The 17,037-nt window shown below is 41.5% G+C and overlaps 1 protein-coding gene across 7 annotated transcripts in view; it reads left to right on the top strand.

Annotated features, from left to right (window-relative positions):
- LOC107217834 (amyloid beta A4 precursor protein-binding family B member 1-interacting protein) overlaps positions 1 to 13,624 on the top strand; it is a 79,774-nt gene extending 66,150 nt beyond the window's left edge. For 3 of the 7 annotated variants that reach the window (XM_015655548.2, XM_015655773.2, XM_015655703.2), the window contains 7 exons: positions 5,328 to 5,498; positions 5,587 to 5,742; positions 5,812 to 6,045; positions 6,132 to 6,361; positions 6,453 to 7,040; positions 7,129 to 7,503; positions 8,552 to 13,624. In XM_015655548.2, the coding sequence (XP_015511034.1) occupies positions 5,328 to 5,498; positions 5,587 to 5,742; positions 5,812 to 6,045; positions 6,132 to 6,361; positions 6,453 to 7,040; positions 7,129 to 7,503; positions 8,552 to 9,907 (3,110 nt within the window). In that variant the 3' untranslated portion in view covers positions 9,908 to 13,624. Of the gene's footprint in view, positions 1 to 1,909; positions 2,825 to 5,327; positions 5,499 to 5,586; positions 5,743 to 5,811; positions 6,046 to 6,131; positions 6,362 to 6,452; positions 7,041 to 7,128; positions 7,504 to 8,551 lie in introns of those variants that run through there. The other 4 variants (XR_006904217.1, XM_046739200.1, XM_046739199.1 and 1 more) reach the window with 4 other exon arrangements.
- Positions 13,625 to 17,037: the final 3,413 nt, after the last annotated feature.

Below are 17,037 nucleotides of genomic sequence, written 5' to 3'. Positions count from 1 at the left end.
CAGACAGTTACTGCAGCGGATGTATGTATAGGTATACCGTAACACGATACGTGGAACGATGGCACTTCGGGGTTGATTCGGATAGCGTGCATGTAATGCAGTATTACACGTATGAACGTAAGGGTCACCGCGTGACCAAGGGCGGGGCTCGTTAGTTAATTAAACGTACTGACTGGCCGTGGGACACGCGTGTATATCGCCTCACGGGATTGTTACTACAGATGGTCTATGCGTGTGCCGCAAGGCACGTACGTGAAAGCATACCTATGCAAAGGACTCGCGACAGGGATGCCTTTGGAGTCGTGTAAATTCGATACTTTGTTGCCGAAGAACGACGACTATAGTATATGCGTAATTGCCTCGGCAATTATAGTAAACAAGTATATCGTTGCCACTTAGAATTTCATTCCAATTATCAATCGTTAATTGGGATTATAATTATCCGATCTACTTTGACTTAAAGCTGGATTCAACTCAAGTTGGTTTGACGATATACAATTTTTGAAACATATTAATAAAATGGTGAAAGAGGTGACTCAATATTTTTTAACGAGACATTTGAAACACGTTAAAATTGACATGTTTTTTCCAGCAGCCGTGTATCCTAAAAGGTAGGACGAGTCATTGACTCGGCTTTCTGACATTCAAATACGCCGAGAGCTCAATTATTATTGTTTTTTATTTTTTATTTTGTTCCAATTACACCGATGGTCTGATCACGCTGCGCTGTTTTCCTCGAGTTTTTCTTCTAACAACAGACGTAATACCACAGCGAAGGAAATTGGCTGGCAATTCAGCGCAACAACTTCAATTACTGCAGCAACATCGTACAGCTACGACAGGAGTTTGAGTAGCCTAATTGACTGCGCTGCACAAACGTATAAATTATACGCACATGTTTGCATGGAGCAAACAGCTTGTCGCTGAGGTGATCGTCCTCGTGAGAAGGGATAAATTCTCTGCAAATATATTATGATGGTCAGCGGATATCGATAAAGTATTCACGAATAATATTATAGTTTCACTATATTGCAGTCTCCGTACAACGCATATTATCGTACACGTCCAACGTGAAATTACCGTTACTGCGGTATAACCAGTGCGATCGTAAGCTTATATTATTTGAAAATTATTTCTAACAACAACGGACAGATATGCAACATCCTGTAAGATTTCGGAGGACTTTATAGTACACTGTACGTTCAACGGCAATGGTATACATTGTATTCGAGAACAAAGGTCTGAGATTTAAATCTGGCCCTGATAAAAAGTTATTCAATCACACCAATCGCTCATCATTTCCGAAAGCTTGAACAGGTGCTTAGACTATATCAACCAGCAGATCATCAGGCTGGTGTAATATACAAAATTGAACTCTCAACAGTTTAGTCACCCAAGTATAGCTGCGCCGACAGCGACGGATACTAATGGATTCTCTCGAGGCCCAGCCGAGGTCCGAGACGGCGAGACTGATCACTAACCGTTTTGGCACAGAATGCCAAAAGTAGCCACAAGTACACCTTGGTGAATTGGTACAGGTCCGGCTCGCCGTCATGTCCCGCATACGAGTCTTCTGTTTGATAATCACATACCGCTAATGAAAACGAAAACGGAATGAAGGAGAAGAAGAAAGCGCGAGAAGAAAGAGAAAAAGAGGGTAACGCTAGAGGTCTATGCGGTGCTTGGCGTGTGGTGCGTGACGAAGCATCGAACCGAGCAGTCTCATGCTAGGAGTAGATGTGCGTTAGAGAGGCACTGGTAACAATGGTTGGATCGTGCACGTATATGACAGGGCACTCGGTACACCCGCACACGTGAACACCGTAGATCACATGACCGGTCGCGGCGAGCGAAGTAGGGGCAAAGTGAACCGCTACTCGCGCCGCTAGTTACTCGCCGTCGCATGCGCGTGTCGCACGGGCTACAACAAGGCGAATCGTGTTCCTTCGCTTGACCATTCGCGTTTCTGATATCACCAATTTTCGCGTGGGAGAGAAATGCGTCTGATCCGCACCTTTTTTTTTCTACGTTGTACCGCCACCGCGTGACAAAGTTCCTCTCCGCCTCCTCTCCTTCTACCACTGACATGCGAAGCCTCGCGCCAAGCTAGCAAAATATTTGTCGGCTCTGCAGTTTTATCTCTTCGTTGTTCCGTGATACCTGTGTACCTACTTTAGCCATTTCGTAAGTTAATGTTGTGCTCCGGGTGAAAGTGAACATTAATTTTTTTGCTGACGGCAATATTGTAATTGTTACGCGACGTTGTGTAGGCACGGGAATTTTCACGTAATTCGAAAACTGCAAGAGGTGAATTTTAACTCTTAGGATTACTTGTGTGCATCAGATGTTTGTCCCCTGAGAGTTGCCTGTGCATAGAATCATCGCCTGCATTTATTCACCTTACTTTCAAGGTAAAGGCTATTGTTATTTTGCGTCCAAGTGAATGTGGTTTGAATCTTCATCGATGTGGAGTGTGCGATGATACTTGATGAGTAATCGAAAATGAGGTGGAACGGAGTGTTTCAGTGTACCGTAACCGCGACAACCGCTTCACTGTCGAAAAATTTCCGACAAGTGAAAGAAACGTTGCACGGTAACCTTTTTTTGGAGTTCACGCTGCTAGGTGGTGCAATGATACTTTGACATTCACTTTTTAAACCAGTGTAGATTACACTCTTTATAATTTTCGGTCTAGTACTCGTTGGTTGGTAAATTAACAAACTACGTACCATTGCGGGCAAGCTTTGGAGTTTGACTATTTCACTGAAAATGCTCGTTTATCCTGGCGGCAACGAGAGCATACTCGGATACTTCACCATCAAAGGTAATTTCCCCTCGAGACAAAGCCTTTTCCCTCTCTTTTTCTCTTTCCTACCTCTCAGCCACTCACCTATACGCGCCACTAAATGGCGACCATACTAGCTACCTGCACGAGTTATTCGCACAAGTAGTTCGGATAGCGTAATTGCTTATTGCGTGCTCCAGATAATCTATCGCATTCAAAGTTTTCAATGTTCAGAGACGTATCTGGTATGCATGACATATTTTCGTTCTACCTGCTACCTGTAACATGCCAACCTGATGCTCTATCTGTGGATTGGCGACTTGTCTGTTAAATTCAAGTTCATTTTGGGTACATTACTCCAATTACTAGTTGTATTTAGTCAATATACATTAGCTCATCGCATATTTCTTTTTTTTTCCTGCTATCAAGAGTAAAGATGACCCAATGGTATAATAAAAGAATTTTGACCCTAATCTCCCTTCTCCTCTCTCGCTTCCCTGTCATGCATGTTTGAACACTTACGCCTGCATCACTTGCCTATGGTACATTATGGTGCAAATGGCTGCTTTATGTGGTGAATGCAAGTATCGTGCAGAAAAAACTCCAATCAAATCGCCTCATTTTTCATCGCTCGTCACTCTTTGCGTTCTTTTTGTTTTTAGTAAGACAGGGAGGAAGACAGAAAGAAAGAGAGAGAGAGAGAAAGAGACAAAAAGTCTTTCTTTGTTTAAAATGCCACATACCTATTTGAAAAGACTCCGTTACGTGTAGCAAGAACAGTACCTATTCATTTCGAGCGTACGGACTACCGTACCTCTAATTTCTTATGGGTGAATAATGGTGACTCAGAGCGAACGTTGAATCGTAAGAAAACGCATTTATTGAACGAATGGTTTATTACTCGATGTGGATGACTTACGCTGAAGATAGGCAAATTACACGAATCTCTCAAAGGATGCATTTACAATAAGCCGAAAAGCAGCGGTTCCCATATGATGGGAAAAAAGGTTGAAGAATATCCCTTGTTTTGATCAAAACTGTTATCGAGCTTGTGCTTGAAAAATATGATATACTGGATATCTATATATATATATTTAGTGACGTACACCTACGTTCCAGGGTAAAACGAAGAGTCAGAAATCCCACGCGAGTGACGCTCGGGCGCAACGAGTTACGCGATGGAATGTTACGCCTTCGTGCCTGCTTAAATAATACTTAAATCACCCGAATTACCCTCAACTAGTTTTACTAGTCTGTTAGAAAAAAGCATAATTTTGTTATCCTTGGGCTTCAAGGCCTTTTTACATACTGTACGGTCTCCTTTGCTTCTTTGCACGGATGCATACATGTACTGTGTGCGTTTATATGAAAAGCTGTGCTTTATTTCAATGTTATCGAATCACGTTATCGCCGTGAAACAATGCCAGTTCATATTCTGTTCAGATAAGATAGCGTATTTATGTGTTGTGATTGGATCTAATTACGCATTTCCTGGCTGATTGAGCATCCTTGTGCATATTCCATCCGGCGCTTCACTCATAACGCGTTATATGCCTTCAAGGCTTTATGCTCGGAATGGAAAAAGTGAATGAAATCGGTGTCGAAAAGTTTGATCTCACATGTCGAATATTCCTACTTGCGTGTAGAGCTTCAAAGTAATGATCAGATAGGGATGCAATAATTGGAATTATTGGAATATAACATCGACAGCGAAGGACATCTTGCTTTTAACCCTTTACCTATTCTAAAAGTGTTTTTAATTCTTTTCTAATTTTCCAGATATACAACGTGAACGGGGCAAATAGAGTAAAAGCGTTGCAGTTTTTAAAAACTGAGTACTAGATAATCTCTAAGTGAAATGAAAGAGAAGTAGGAATTGAAATACTGTTTTGCATAAAGACCTAATCTAGTTTGAGATATGTCACGAAATTGATAATCCAAGTGAACTTCCATGTAGTATTTACGCTAATTTTGTATTCGACAAACCATTTCAAGTAGAGATTAACAATGGTCATAGTACAAAATACAGAAATTGTCTTTGCAATGGATATTTATTATCTTTATTTTATTTCGTTCGTGTAAATATGAAAAACACAGACCACTAGTCTGCTGATACACACCTTTATTGTTAGTGCGTAAAATTCTTTCTACTTGAACGTTCATTATCCTGTCGTGTAGACATTTTTCTTCAGTGAGCAAAAGTAGACAATCGTCTGATGTTCGGAGTGAAAAGATTTACCGTACCGTCCTTAGAAGCGCGGGTACAGGCGTGGTAAGGTGTGGAGTAGAGAAAGAAATATCCAAGCAATTAGCGTAAAACTGGTTTTCTCAGGAAATTAGCCAGCCATAGGTTGCGCCATTCGGCTCGGGGAGGATAAACTGCATAGTCTTACGATCGGCAGGGTATATTCGAGCGCAAATATAGTTGAATAAGGAATGGTTGAGTAAACGTACATGTGTAATTGCCGAGATGTTTGCTGCGGATAATCTCCTTTACAATCTTGAGACCACCACCGTCATGACCGTGCTATATTTTTTCCAGATTCTCAAGATGTTGATCTGGATGCCATCCTTGGTGAGTTGTGTGCTTTGGAGCGACGCTGTGACGGTGATATCGCGGCAACTCCAGCCCCGGACTCTCAGAGGCAAGGAAGACCGAACAATACGAGAATCAACCCTACAGACAGCACGGATATTAGTAAAAATGATGGAGGTAAGTTCTCTCGCGAGGTTTTTCGAGTTGAGTATATAAACGGATATATTCCCGTACTTGAATAATACTCGTCAACTCTGCACATCAGGAATGCGCACGGACAGTCCTGACAATGACAGCGCCTTCTCAGACACGGTATCGATGCTGTCCAGCGAGAGTTCGGCCAGCAGCAGTGGCTCCGGACACAAACCACCTCAGAACAATATGCACACCGTTCCGCAACAGCAACCGCATCACCTTATGGGTAAGTTGATTGTCCTCCCACTTTGATTTTCGCGTATAGCACGTAGCTAATCGATGCCTTTGTTTCCAGACGCCGCAGGCAGGGCAAAGGCTGAAAAAATTCGTCTCGCACTGGAAAAGATCCGAGAGGCAAGCGTGCAGAAACTTTTCATCAAAGCCTTCACGCTCGACGGCAGTGGTAAGAGCCTTTTGGTCGATGAGGGAATGAGCGTTGCACATGTATGCAGGCTCTTGGCAGACAAAAATCACGTACCGATGGACCCCAAATGGGCAGTGGTGGAGCATCTCCCTGATCTTTTCATGGGTAAGTCACTTTCAGCTACGAGGACAAATTTGTTAACACTGTTTTAAAACATCAGTATTAACGATTGTTGTTCTTGCATTTTCTAGAAAGGGTATACGAAGACCACGAGCTTTTGGTAGAAAATCTGCTCCTATGGACGAGAGACTCCAAAAATAAGTTACTCTTCGTGGAACGTCCCGACAAAACGCAGTTGTTCCTCTCAGCAGAGAAATTCCTTCTTGGGCCATCAGACAGAAGTAACGCAGAATACGACGATCACTCGCGAAATATTCTATTGGAGGAGTTCTTCTCCAGCAGTAACGCGGGAGTGCCTGAGGTAGAACTACTAATTCTTATAAATTTAATGTAGAGTTTGACAACTGTGATATAATAGTTATAATATAGTACGTATTACTTTACTCTCTCAGATCGAAGGTCCACTGTATTTGAAATCGGACAGTAAAAAGGGCTGGAAAAGGTATCACTTTATCTTGCGAGCATCTGGTCTTTATTATTGGCCGAAGGAGAAGGCGAGAAGCGCTCGGGACCTTGTGTGCCTGGCAACGTTTGACGTCAACCAAGTGTATTACGGTATTAGTTGGAAGAAGAAATACAAAGCCCCGACTGACTTCTGCTTTGCCGTGAAACACCCGAGGCTTCAGCAGCCAAAATCTACCAAGTACATAAAGTTCTTGTGCGCGGAAGACAGTGCGGCTCTGGAGAGGTGGATGGTCGGCATACGAATAGCAAAATATGGCAGACAACTTATGGAGAACTACAGAACTCTCGTAGACGAATTGGCACAGGAAGATCTCGACCTGTTGGCCCACGCCAGGTCTTGCTCGGTCAGTTCGATAGCAACACCCCCAAATCAAACTCAGTACAATACGACAAACGACAACGCAAGGCAGTTCACAGAGAATTCAAGAAACGTGGTAAGCGAAGGTAGGCTCAGTAGAGCCAGCAGCTCTAGTTCCTCTGGCTGTATGTCCGACGGAGCTTCAAGCAGTTGTGAGGTAAGTTGAGACGTTTGAATCATGGGTATAATCGTGATGATCTAATTAAGACAAACTCCTTGTAATGACACCGCTTTATCGCTGTCAGGTGGCTTTTGAGTGCGGGGAATTCCCAACGGGCACGATTAAACGGAAACCTTCAATGAATCCGAAGCTACCGCTTACCTCGATAACGCGCCAACTCAAGGAAGTTGGAGAAACGGTACGCGATGAACCGGATAGCTGTCCAAGCCCTACCAGTTCGGGGTCAGGCACTTTAACAAGAAGGCATAGCAGGCGGAGAAGCGGGACTGACTCCGATGGGTCTGGGACTCTGAAAAGACATCACAGATCGGGAAATGCGACTCCCGTCAGTCCCGTACCTCCGGGGACTCCGGTCAGAGAAAGAGCTAGTCCTATTACCTACTCTAGGACGGAAAGCATCGAATCCAAGACTCCGACTAGCCCAATACAACAATGCATGGTAAATGTCAAGCAAGAATTCCTCGCTTTTTTCAAGACCTCCCACGAAACTTAGGGTTTAATTTATAAATTGGGTCTCTGATTGTTATCGCTACTGTTTTCATTCTTCTTGTCAAATGATAAATCATACCTATTTGAAATTTTGTTTCGCAACTCGTTTGTTACTCAATGGCTGATTATGTTTGGTGGGCAGTCCAGTGAAAGTAACGAGGTTCTCGGAAATGATTTTTGTCTTATTACTTTTTCACTCAATGACGCTTACATAAAATGTCCAAAGAATAAAAATTGTTGGAGTTTTTACACTCTTTGTACACTTTCGTACTTTCGGAAGGATGAGAAACAAAAGAAAGGCCAAAAAAGTCAAAGCCCAGTCATCTCCCAAGCCTGTAACCATGTAGTACAAGTTTGAGAAAGTCATCGATACTTGATTGCATGACAGACTTTATCCAAAAACCCGAGTAGAGATTTTATAAGGCTAGCCCAATGTGTCATCAAGGTCTGATCAGGTGAACTTCAGGCATGTCTGACTAAGATATGCAAACTTGGAATAACAAACTCTACTACAGCATACCTGAGATCAGCGTCTAATTATGTGCAAGTCAGGCAAACTCTATTACGACGTGCCTGATTTGACCCTGACTTAACCTGATATATTGCAAGTACCGTGCCCAATAAGAAGGCGTCATGGGAATCCTTGGCGCTCCTGCTATGAAAGTATCACATGGATGTTTACTTACTGGTGTCAGCTACTTATTTATGGTATTTTCTTTGCATCTATGCAATAAAAATCATATTTTATAGAATTTCAGAAACTGATATGTCCAATAAATCATTTTCCAAAGTCTGATCAGGCAGTTCCTTGACTGATTCTGATAAAAACCTCATGAAGCCCTGATCCCAATCGGATTGAAATTTTTGCTCAGGAAAAACATTATTCGAAATTTCTTTGTAGAATTGAGCTCCCTTCACCCCCCAGACAAAATTTGTAGAATCCCACTGGTTGCGACAGACTTATTGAACACTCATTTTTTCGCTCCCTTTTTTTTTAGATGGATTCGATAACGTCTCTGCCACCGCCACCCTCACCGTCCAGAGGAACTGACGAGGCGGAATCTGACGGTGAACCCCTGCCTCCTCCACCCCCGGAGATGTTCCGGTCAAACCTCTCTCTGGATAGTCTCCCGCCACCTCCCGCCCCTGGAGAACTTCCAACTTGCCATAGCCCGGACCTGACCGGCTCTTCCTTGAGTCTCGCGTCTCTTCCGCCACCACCGAGCCCCCTGGTCGGTGAAACTGGGACCATAAGACGGGCAAGGCCGAAGCAGTCAACGCCTACGAACTCACTATCACCGGATGGAACACCGACACGCTCGCTCGAAATGGTAAACCAGATTTACGCGACGGCGAACAATAATGGGCAGATTTACTCCGAGAGCCTGACATCCCATGGTGGCAATGGGACGAGTAGTTCGAACGGTTCCAACTGCTCAACGCCCACCAACTCCTACCCGTCGAGCATTACTCCCATGTCGCCTGCCTCCTCGGGGATGTCCGGTAGCCCATGCTTCGCGGCGGTCCCACCACCCTTTGTTCCACCCCCGGCATATGGCACTCAGCACAACTCTCTGCCGGGTAGACAAAACTCTAAAACGGAGTCGATATACGGCGGATCTCTTCAGCACGGCAGCCAGCCCATAAGGCCCAACCCTAACATGGACACGGTGCGGCGTAGCGCGTTGAAGCAGGGCAGCAGCCACTACGCAGCGCCTCCGTACCTCGCCGAGCTCAAGGCAGCTGCTAGCCCCCAACCACAGAGGAGGGTAACCATACAGGAGCCCCCAACATCGCCAAAGGCTAAGACCGGTACCGGGAAAAAGATCACGTTCAATTTACCACCGCAACAGGATCAAGGAAGTCCGGCATTGCCGCAGAGGAAACCCATGCCTCCCAGAAGGTCGAACAGCACGAAGCTCACGTCACCGAAAAAGTTAGCCGCCTCCGACCAGGCGCCGCCCAGAGATTTCTTGAAGGATTTGCAGAGGGTGATGCGTAAGAAGTGGCAGGTTGCCCAAAAGTGCAAACTCGACACGACGACGACTCCTCACGAGGTACTTGGCTTCCGGGATCCTCCGCCAGCCATCGCCGACTACAGGGAAACCAACGTCTCTAACTGGGTTCAGGAGCACTACGGTGCTTACAATCTTTACGAAAACGTTTATGCTACGGACCCCAACGCCCCCGTAGAATACGCGAGCAGTCCGACGAAAACTACAGCGAGCGTCAGGTTTGCGGACGAGAACCGCACGAACAACATCGCCAACGCCATTGCTGGGAAACGAAGGCCACCACCCCCACCCCCGAAGAGGGCCGACACAACTCACCTCACTACGAGAGCCATGCACTGACAATAGCCTACGATCAAATCTCGCTTCGAGGAAAACGTCTCACCGGAGAGACGCCGATGCGGGTGGACCTGCTGCCTCTGCACCTGGTGGAAGCATTGAATAGGTAACCCCAAGTGGGAATGCCGCGGTAGGGGAAGGGTAATAATAGGGATGAACCTCAAGCACGTGCTGATATAGTTCGTTGAAATGTTAGGTGCCCTGGTTATTGAGGTAGTGGGTAGATATCATCTTTTATATGTGACTACACCTCGGGATGTGATTACGTGTCCTCTGAAGGTGTTGGCTAGAATTTATTATTGAAACCATGAACTATTTTGTGATGGTTTCGTGTTTGATCTACGAAATTCCCTCCGTAAAATGAATTTCCGGCAATGTTGTTTTCAAGAAGCGAGACGATAGATCGATGGAAAGATAACGGTGAGACAGACACGGCGTCAGATACTTTTTTTTATTACACTTTCTAACACGTCGAAGAAGGAAAAGAAGGAGGTGCGAATAGAATGAAATAGGAGATAGACCACAGATTTTTTTAATCAAGGTGCTTTATATATATATGTGTGTGTGTGTGTGTGTGCGCGCGCGTACGTGTGTGTGTAATATATATAATATATTATATCACATGTAACACACGGTGAGTTAATGTAATAATATTCGTAATGTTAATAATAACAATATGTTAATTGATACTGCGCAAGCGTCTAAACAGTAATAAAGTGTTCTTGGATTGACTCTTGAGCGTTCCACGGAAAGGCAACGTGATAATGTCGCTGACAGTTCATTATGGGTACATTCTAGACAGGGAAGAAAAATTTTTCTCAATTATCTGGTATCCTGTAGACTATTGCCCGTTTATAAACGTGTTGAAAATATGAAAACTGTAAGTTTTCCAATCTTTTGCAGGTGCCAAAACAGTTTATTATTGCCTCACTATTTTAAACCTTTCATTATTACTCATTAATATGTAGTTAAATCTCATGTAGTTGTGACAAAAAAAAAATGAATCTATCTACTGAAAATATAATCTTCGTATTACAGGTTTGCTGAGCCGTAGTCTTCTTCTGAGATCCAGGGTAAAGGAGAAAAATTATGGTTTTAACATTGTCACGAGTTTAAGAGTGAAATTATGCTGGTGAGCTTATTATGGAGTAGGATATATGTTATTTCATAGAGGAATGAACACGCTACACATGCAAGCACATACATGCGAGTATGTACAATATCTTTTACAATCCACTATCTTATAGCCCATAGTCTACAATTAACACACAACGTGAACATAAGATTGTATAAAATTAGGTGATTATTCTTGACGTGTGATCTAAGTTTCTACAGGTATACACACTGTATGTAACATCATGCAGATTTGCTGTTGCATTCGATGTTTAAAAACGTGACAACATACCGGAATAAGTGCAGCATTTGGTCACAGAACCTTTTCTTATAACCACAGAGATCTCGCTTATGCCATTTTTTGATAAGTATCTACACACGCACGCACAATATACATTTATACATATACGTACGCATACTCGTGCATCAAAACTGAAATGAGTCACTTACTTGTTCATACGTAAGCTGCTGTAATGCTGATAAACAAATATGATATAAGTCCCACCGTAAATACCTACCTGTCCATACATTGCAGACTTTTTAGGGTACCCATGATGGATAAACCAGGTGGCTTTTCTTTATCTGTTCACGCCGAACCAAATATGGAATGAGATGAAAAATTATACTTTCTCCTAATAGATTCGCGTGGTTAAAAGCGGAAAAGGGAAAGACCGATGTTTTTTATTCAATGTAATGTATCGTAAGGGAGAGGGGGATAATGAAAATTGCCATGCAGACGATGTTATTCATTTGAATAGAATTTTCCAGTATCGCAAAGGAAGGGAATAATTTGTAACAATGTTTCATTCGATTCCGTTATTCAGTTTCGAATTAATAATTTGGCTGATTCTTTGCATACGAACACTGGACAATTAAAATAAATGCCAAAAACTAACCCTGCCCTGCACAGCGATTATGCCTCCGTTCTCCCTTAACTTTATATTATACACATATTTCATATGCATATTGTGTAATACGCGCATCCTATGAATATGAATTTATACATGCGTGTTTTATTGACATTGAAGATTTTTTATGATTAGTTTATACATTTGTAATTCTAACATTGTAAGTACGTATGTTCTGTTAAATGTGTCCCGAATTTTGTTGGGCAATAATCATAATATCTGACTATAAAGTTTCAGCGATCTCGTACCGAGCTATTGCATCTATATTGCGATAAAAAAGGAATGAACTAAAATCGTTGGAATATTTCTCTGGATGAATACATAATTGTAAACAACGATATTGATCGTTATTCAGAGTGTATCGAAACGATGTATAGCAAGATAAATTCTTCCAAGGTTGACGAAATTTAATTTACTCTTGTTATTTTTAATTCTCGCGTTCTCTTATTAAAACTACTGAGACGGCTTGTAAAAGCCTAAATAAATACCTACTTTACGGCTAAAGTACTTTTCGCGCCTTGATCCAACTGAGATTGAATACGATTGCGTATTGGATTGCTTAGAGTGTGGCGAGGATGGTGGCAATCATACGAATTTATTATTTCTCAATTTTCGGAATAATCTCCATAGTAATGTAACAATAAAGGTTTGATAATCGTTACTCTGCGCAGCCGCACAAGAAGACGCATGCCTTTGGCATGGCGTATAGAAATAATTACTTCAACCATCAAGTAACACGAAGACTACAAAATAATTAGGAATATGCAAAAAACGAGAGCACCTAAAATCATAAAAATGATAATAATATTATAAATAGTGAAAAAGTAAAAATTAACTTTATTTACTAATGACTACGCTGTAATGTCATATTATTATATCCCTGCGGATATCTTTTCATTAATTCACTGAACTCCCGGTACTTTGATAATACAATTTTCTATGAAGATCACTTGTGCATATTGCAATTTCCTAACTTGTAATTAGCGAATATCGTAATGAGCCACGGATTGAATTATGCTCTGAGTTATCTTGGAATAAATTGGTGAAAAGTTTCCTCTAGGCAGAACTTTAAGCCAATTTTAATCCCGTTTTTCTTTGATTGAATTTACTTGAGTGATTGTCAGCAGCTGTCTTAAGATTTACTTCGGATATGGAGTATTTTTTTATATGTAATTTTTTTGACACGTTCAGGTGATCGGCTTTGTAGGGTGGAACTCGCAATTACCGTAATGCGTGTTTAAGGAATAAAATCGTTTTCATACCGCCTAGAAAAAATGTTTCCTAACGTTTAGATAAATTATTGAAATATTGAAAATGAATAGTGAATTAAGAATTTAAATCAATTGTTCTTCGACGAGCATATATATATAGTGCAATTGGCAAAATTATATTCAATTTTGAATTATGGTATAGTTATAGTGAAATATTTTAATGTGTCACGTATATTTCAACCATTAATTTTTAAGTTGTACGTATGGTTTTTGTAAATATTGTAACGAATGGTACTATGAAAAAAGTTATAATTGAAGATATTACGATTAATTAATATAAACGTATGCTATTTATGAATGGGAAACGTGGGTATATTTTCAAAAATACCGTTTGTCACAATTTAAATATGTTTTGTGATCTCTTATCATTCGATGACTATATTATGTGAATTGATTTTATACCTTATTAAAATGAATGAACAACGGAATGCGCCTTTACTTCCAATCCTAACAACTTTTAGACTCTTCAATTCCTATTAAGAAGAGTACCTACTGAATCCTGTGCTGAGTAAGTTATTAGAGTTTCAAAAGTGAGATGTTTGAGGAATTTCGACTAATGTTTTATTTCTCGAGATTCAATGTCACTTATGTATGTAGGTAAAATGAGCAAAAATGAAATGCACAACAGTTTCAATATCATCAGTGTTACATTGATATTTTATATAAATAAATCTTTCGTGTATTTGTACGATTTATGGAACGGTCGTTTTTACCATATCCGGCGGTTATTGAAACTCACGAACACGAAAAGAACATCGTTGGAGCAACAGTTGAGGATATAGCTCAAAAATTTGGATAAAGTTGTCGTTTTTTGGCTGTTGCTTTTGAACTGCATGTCGCAACAACTTCAGACTATACACAAGAGTTTTTTCGCGCTCAATTGCATCGATATAGGATTAGCATAATTTGATTTTAGCGTTCTTTAAAATCCGCTGAAATAATCCTAACAAATTAACTGTTTTTTATTTTTGAACCTCAAAATTGATTGGTAGTATTTAGTTTGTAGTTCTCTTATAATTGGGCAAATTGTTAATTTGTGCGAGTCTTATACGTGGCCTATATTTTCAATAAATGCGTATAAAGAAGAAATGATTTCATTATTTATCCTAAGCACAAGCTTATGGCCAGATCTTATTTAACCTGTAACTTGGAGGCCTTTGAGGATGCTGTGGTCAGTCTCTACCGACCAACTTAAATTTTATGGTCTCTTGTTTCGGCTAATAATATCAGAACTCGTATCGTTGATAAAAAAACGTCGCAGCTGACGCAATTCTGCATGCGATGCCAAACAAGGATATTGCGAAAAACAATATTGTGTCTCATAGTTGCAGAACTGCAGTTTCCGGCGTTATTTTCGTATGAAACGAAAATGCGTTAGGATATTTTTGTTTGGTAGTCAACGGCATTGAGTGATGTTATACCCGGTCGGTAATAACTCACTACAGCATCCTCATAACGTATTACCAACATATTTTTCAAGTTAACATGTCATCGCTCTCTATCCCGTGGTATTTCTCAATCGTCACATGGAATTTTTGCTATCCAGTCAATTTTATGTTTTCTCTTCTCACTATTTAAAGCCCAGGATAATTATTGGTCATTCAAAGAATCGGGACGTAGTAAAATTTACCCATAATTCACAGGGTGAGAGACATAGTCCGAGATCGGCGAAAGCATCACAGATTCGAAATCTCTGTCAGGCTGAAATTTCACGGGCGTTGAATAGAAGCGGCGGCACGCCGTTGGTGGTGGTAGTCGCTCATGAAAATGGGTACAGACGCAACCGAAAAATGCCGTCCGTTGGAACCCACGTGTTAGGACAATAGATCTCAATTATATTCTGATTCGAAGAATTTGAAGATCTAGGATTGTTAGTTGGAAGTGTAAAAGAAATGAAGATAATGAAAAAGCTGATGGCGTATTCGGATTGCGCGTAATTGATTCCTCTCGCAAAAGCACGTCGATATAATGCATCAAAGAATTAATTCGACCATTTTTCAAAATCAGCAAAATTTTCTCTGGAAAAATCCAAAGGGGTTAGCCTAGCTGTTTTGTGATTTTTAGAGCTGAGAAACTTTTCGTCTCAGAATCGTTTTGTAGGACTCATGTTACTGAAATATTCTTGGTATGGACTATGTGGTAATAAACGTATGAAAAGGCGTCTTAATGATGCACGATTCTGGTATAATTAGAATGAATTAGATTCATTTTGTACCTCGAAAAACTACTACCGCTTTGTTCGATTTCTTTCTCGTTTCTTCATTTCTCCGTTTCTTCACACTCGCCATTCACAGATTTTTCAATTCTTAGAGTAAAACCGCAACCGTGAACCACCAACTCAACCGTGTAGTTCGGACTCGCGACATTTTGCCGTTGCGTCGGTACTGTCGGTACCTATCCATTTTTGCGAGCGACTTACGATAGTTCCGCCGACAGCGTGGAGCTGCCGTGACAATTTTACGTCGCTTCGATTTGACGTCTGTGAAAATCCAGCCTCACAAGACAATCAGCATCCGTCGATATCATTTTGTAAAACGTTTCGCCATCTTACCAGCAGTCGACAAAAATAATTACCACTAACCGTCTTGCAGAGGATAACAGCATCTTCGTATGCTATTGGAGCAATCATCTTCTGACAGCTGATAAGTTAGACGTTATCATTCGTTCAGGGATACGCTTCGCAGTCACTGCTCCGGATCATAGATGCTCGATGCAACGCCACGCATCGGGATCTTGCAGTTTCAATCAATTTTATTAGACAAAAATTACAACTACGAATGACAATCGATCAATAAATCAGTCCACATTCTCATAACTCATCAATTTTCGAATAATGATGTACTGTTGAGCTTTAACTCGTGTTCAAGATGTTGAAAGCATTTGTGTAATTGAATCGCATCTAAAAGTTTGCAGTTATGCGCGATATGATCAGGAGAAGCAAGAATTAGCGGAATCAATAACGATCTGTCGTCGGATGGGTTCTGTGATTACGCGGAACAGTATATGACTATCATTTCCCAATCGACCGTCCGGAATAATAAAGTTTCCGCCTTGTAAGAAGGATTGGCGTTGCCTTCTGAAACTTGGAAAACTCTTAAAAGTGAAAGCATTTACCTCATGCACCATTTACTTCTCTCGATTCACGGCGAAGCCTGCTTTCACCATCCTTGCAGCATATACATATAGTCGATTGAAGAAGAAGATCGAAGGAGGAAAAATGAATAAGGGGGTGGAAAAAATATCCGTAATTATGCAAAGCCGTATTACGAATCAGCACGAGATTACTTTCATTTATTACCTCATCGCATTTCACCTTTTACATATTACCTCTGAACGGAAGACGCTTTTTTCCCATCGCACGTGTACTCGCATGGGTATAGGTACAATATCCACCATATATATGTGCATGTGACGTATATATGTACCAAGCAAGTCTACGTAGGTTGGCCCGTATATGGGTACGCATAAGACGTGAACGGGTATGCCCTTGGTCATAAACCGCCTTAATAAAATGCCTTGGTTTCTAATACCACCCCCAACCAGTCCTCCGCACCCTCTTTCGACACCCTTCTTCGAGGCCCGTTCATCCCCCATACGTCTCATATGGGAGCTAGCTGCCGCACATAAAGTTTTACTAGATTGAATTTTCTAGCAGCAGCCAAAAGCGCTACGCGGATATAACATGCCTGTATACCTATATATCTGCACGAGGCGAGATACAATACACCGCCGTTTTTCACATAGCTGCTTGTGTACCCCGGACCGTGTAAAAAAAGGCAAGGGTGGTCCCCTCCGTCTGCAGGCTTACGTCGCAGAACCGCAAATTTTTGCGGCTAGATTG

Source organism: Neodiprion lecontei, chromosome 4, assembly GCF_021901455.1.
Source record: "Neodiprion lecontei isolate iyNeoLeco1 chromosome 4, iyNeoLeco1.1, whole genome shotgun sequence".
Taxonomy (NCBI): Eukaryota; Metazoa; Arthropoda; class Insecta; order Hymenoptera; family Diprionidae; genus Neodiprion; species Neodiprion lecontei.
Note: the sequence above shows the minus strand (reverse complement) of the source record. Positions and strands in the feature narration are given on the sequence as shown.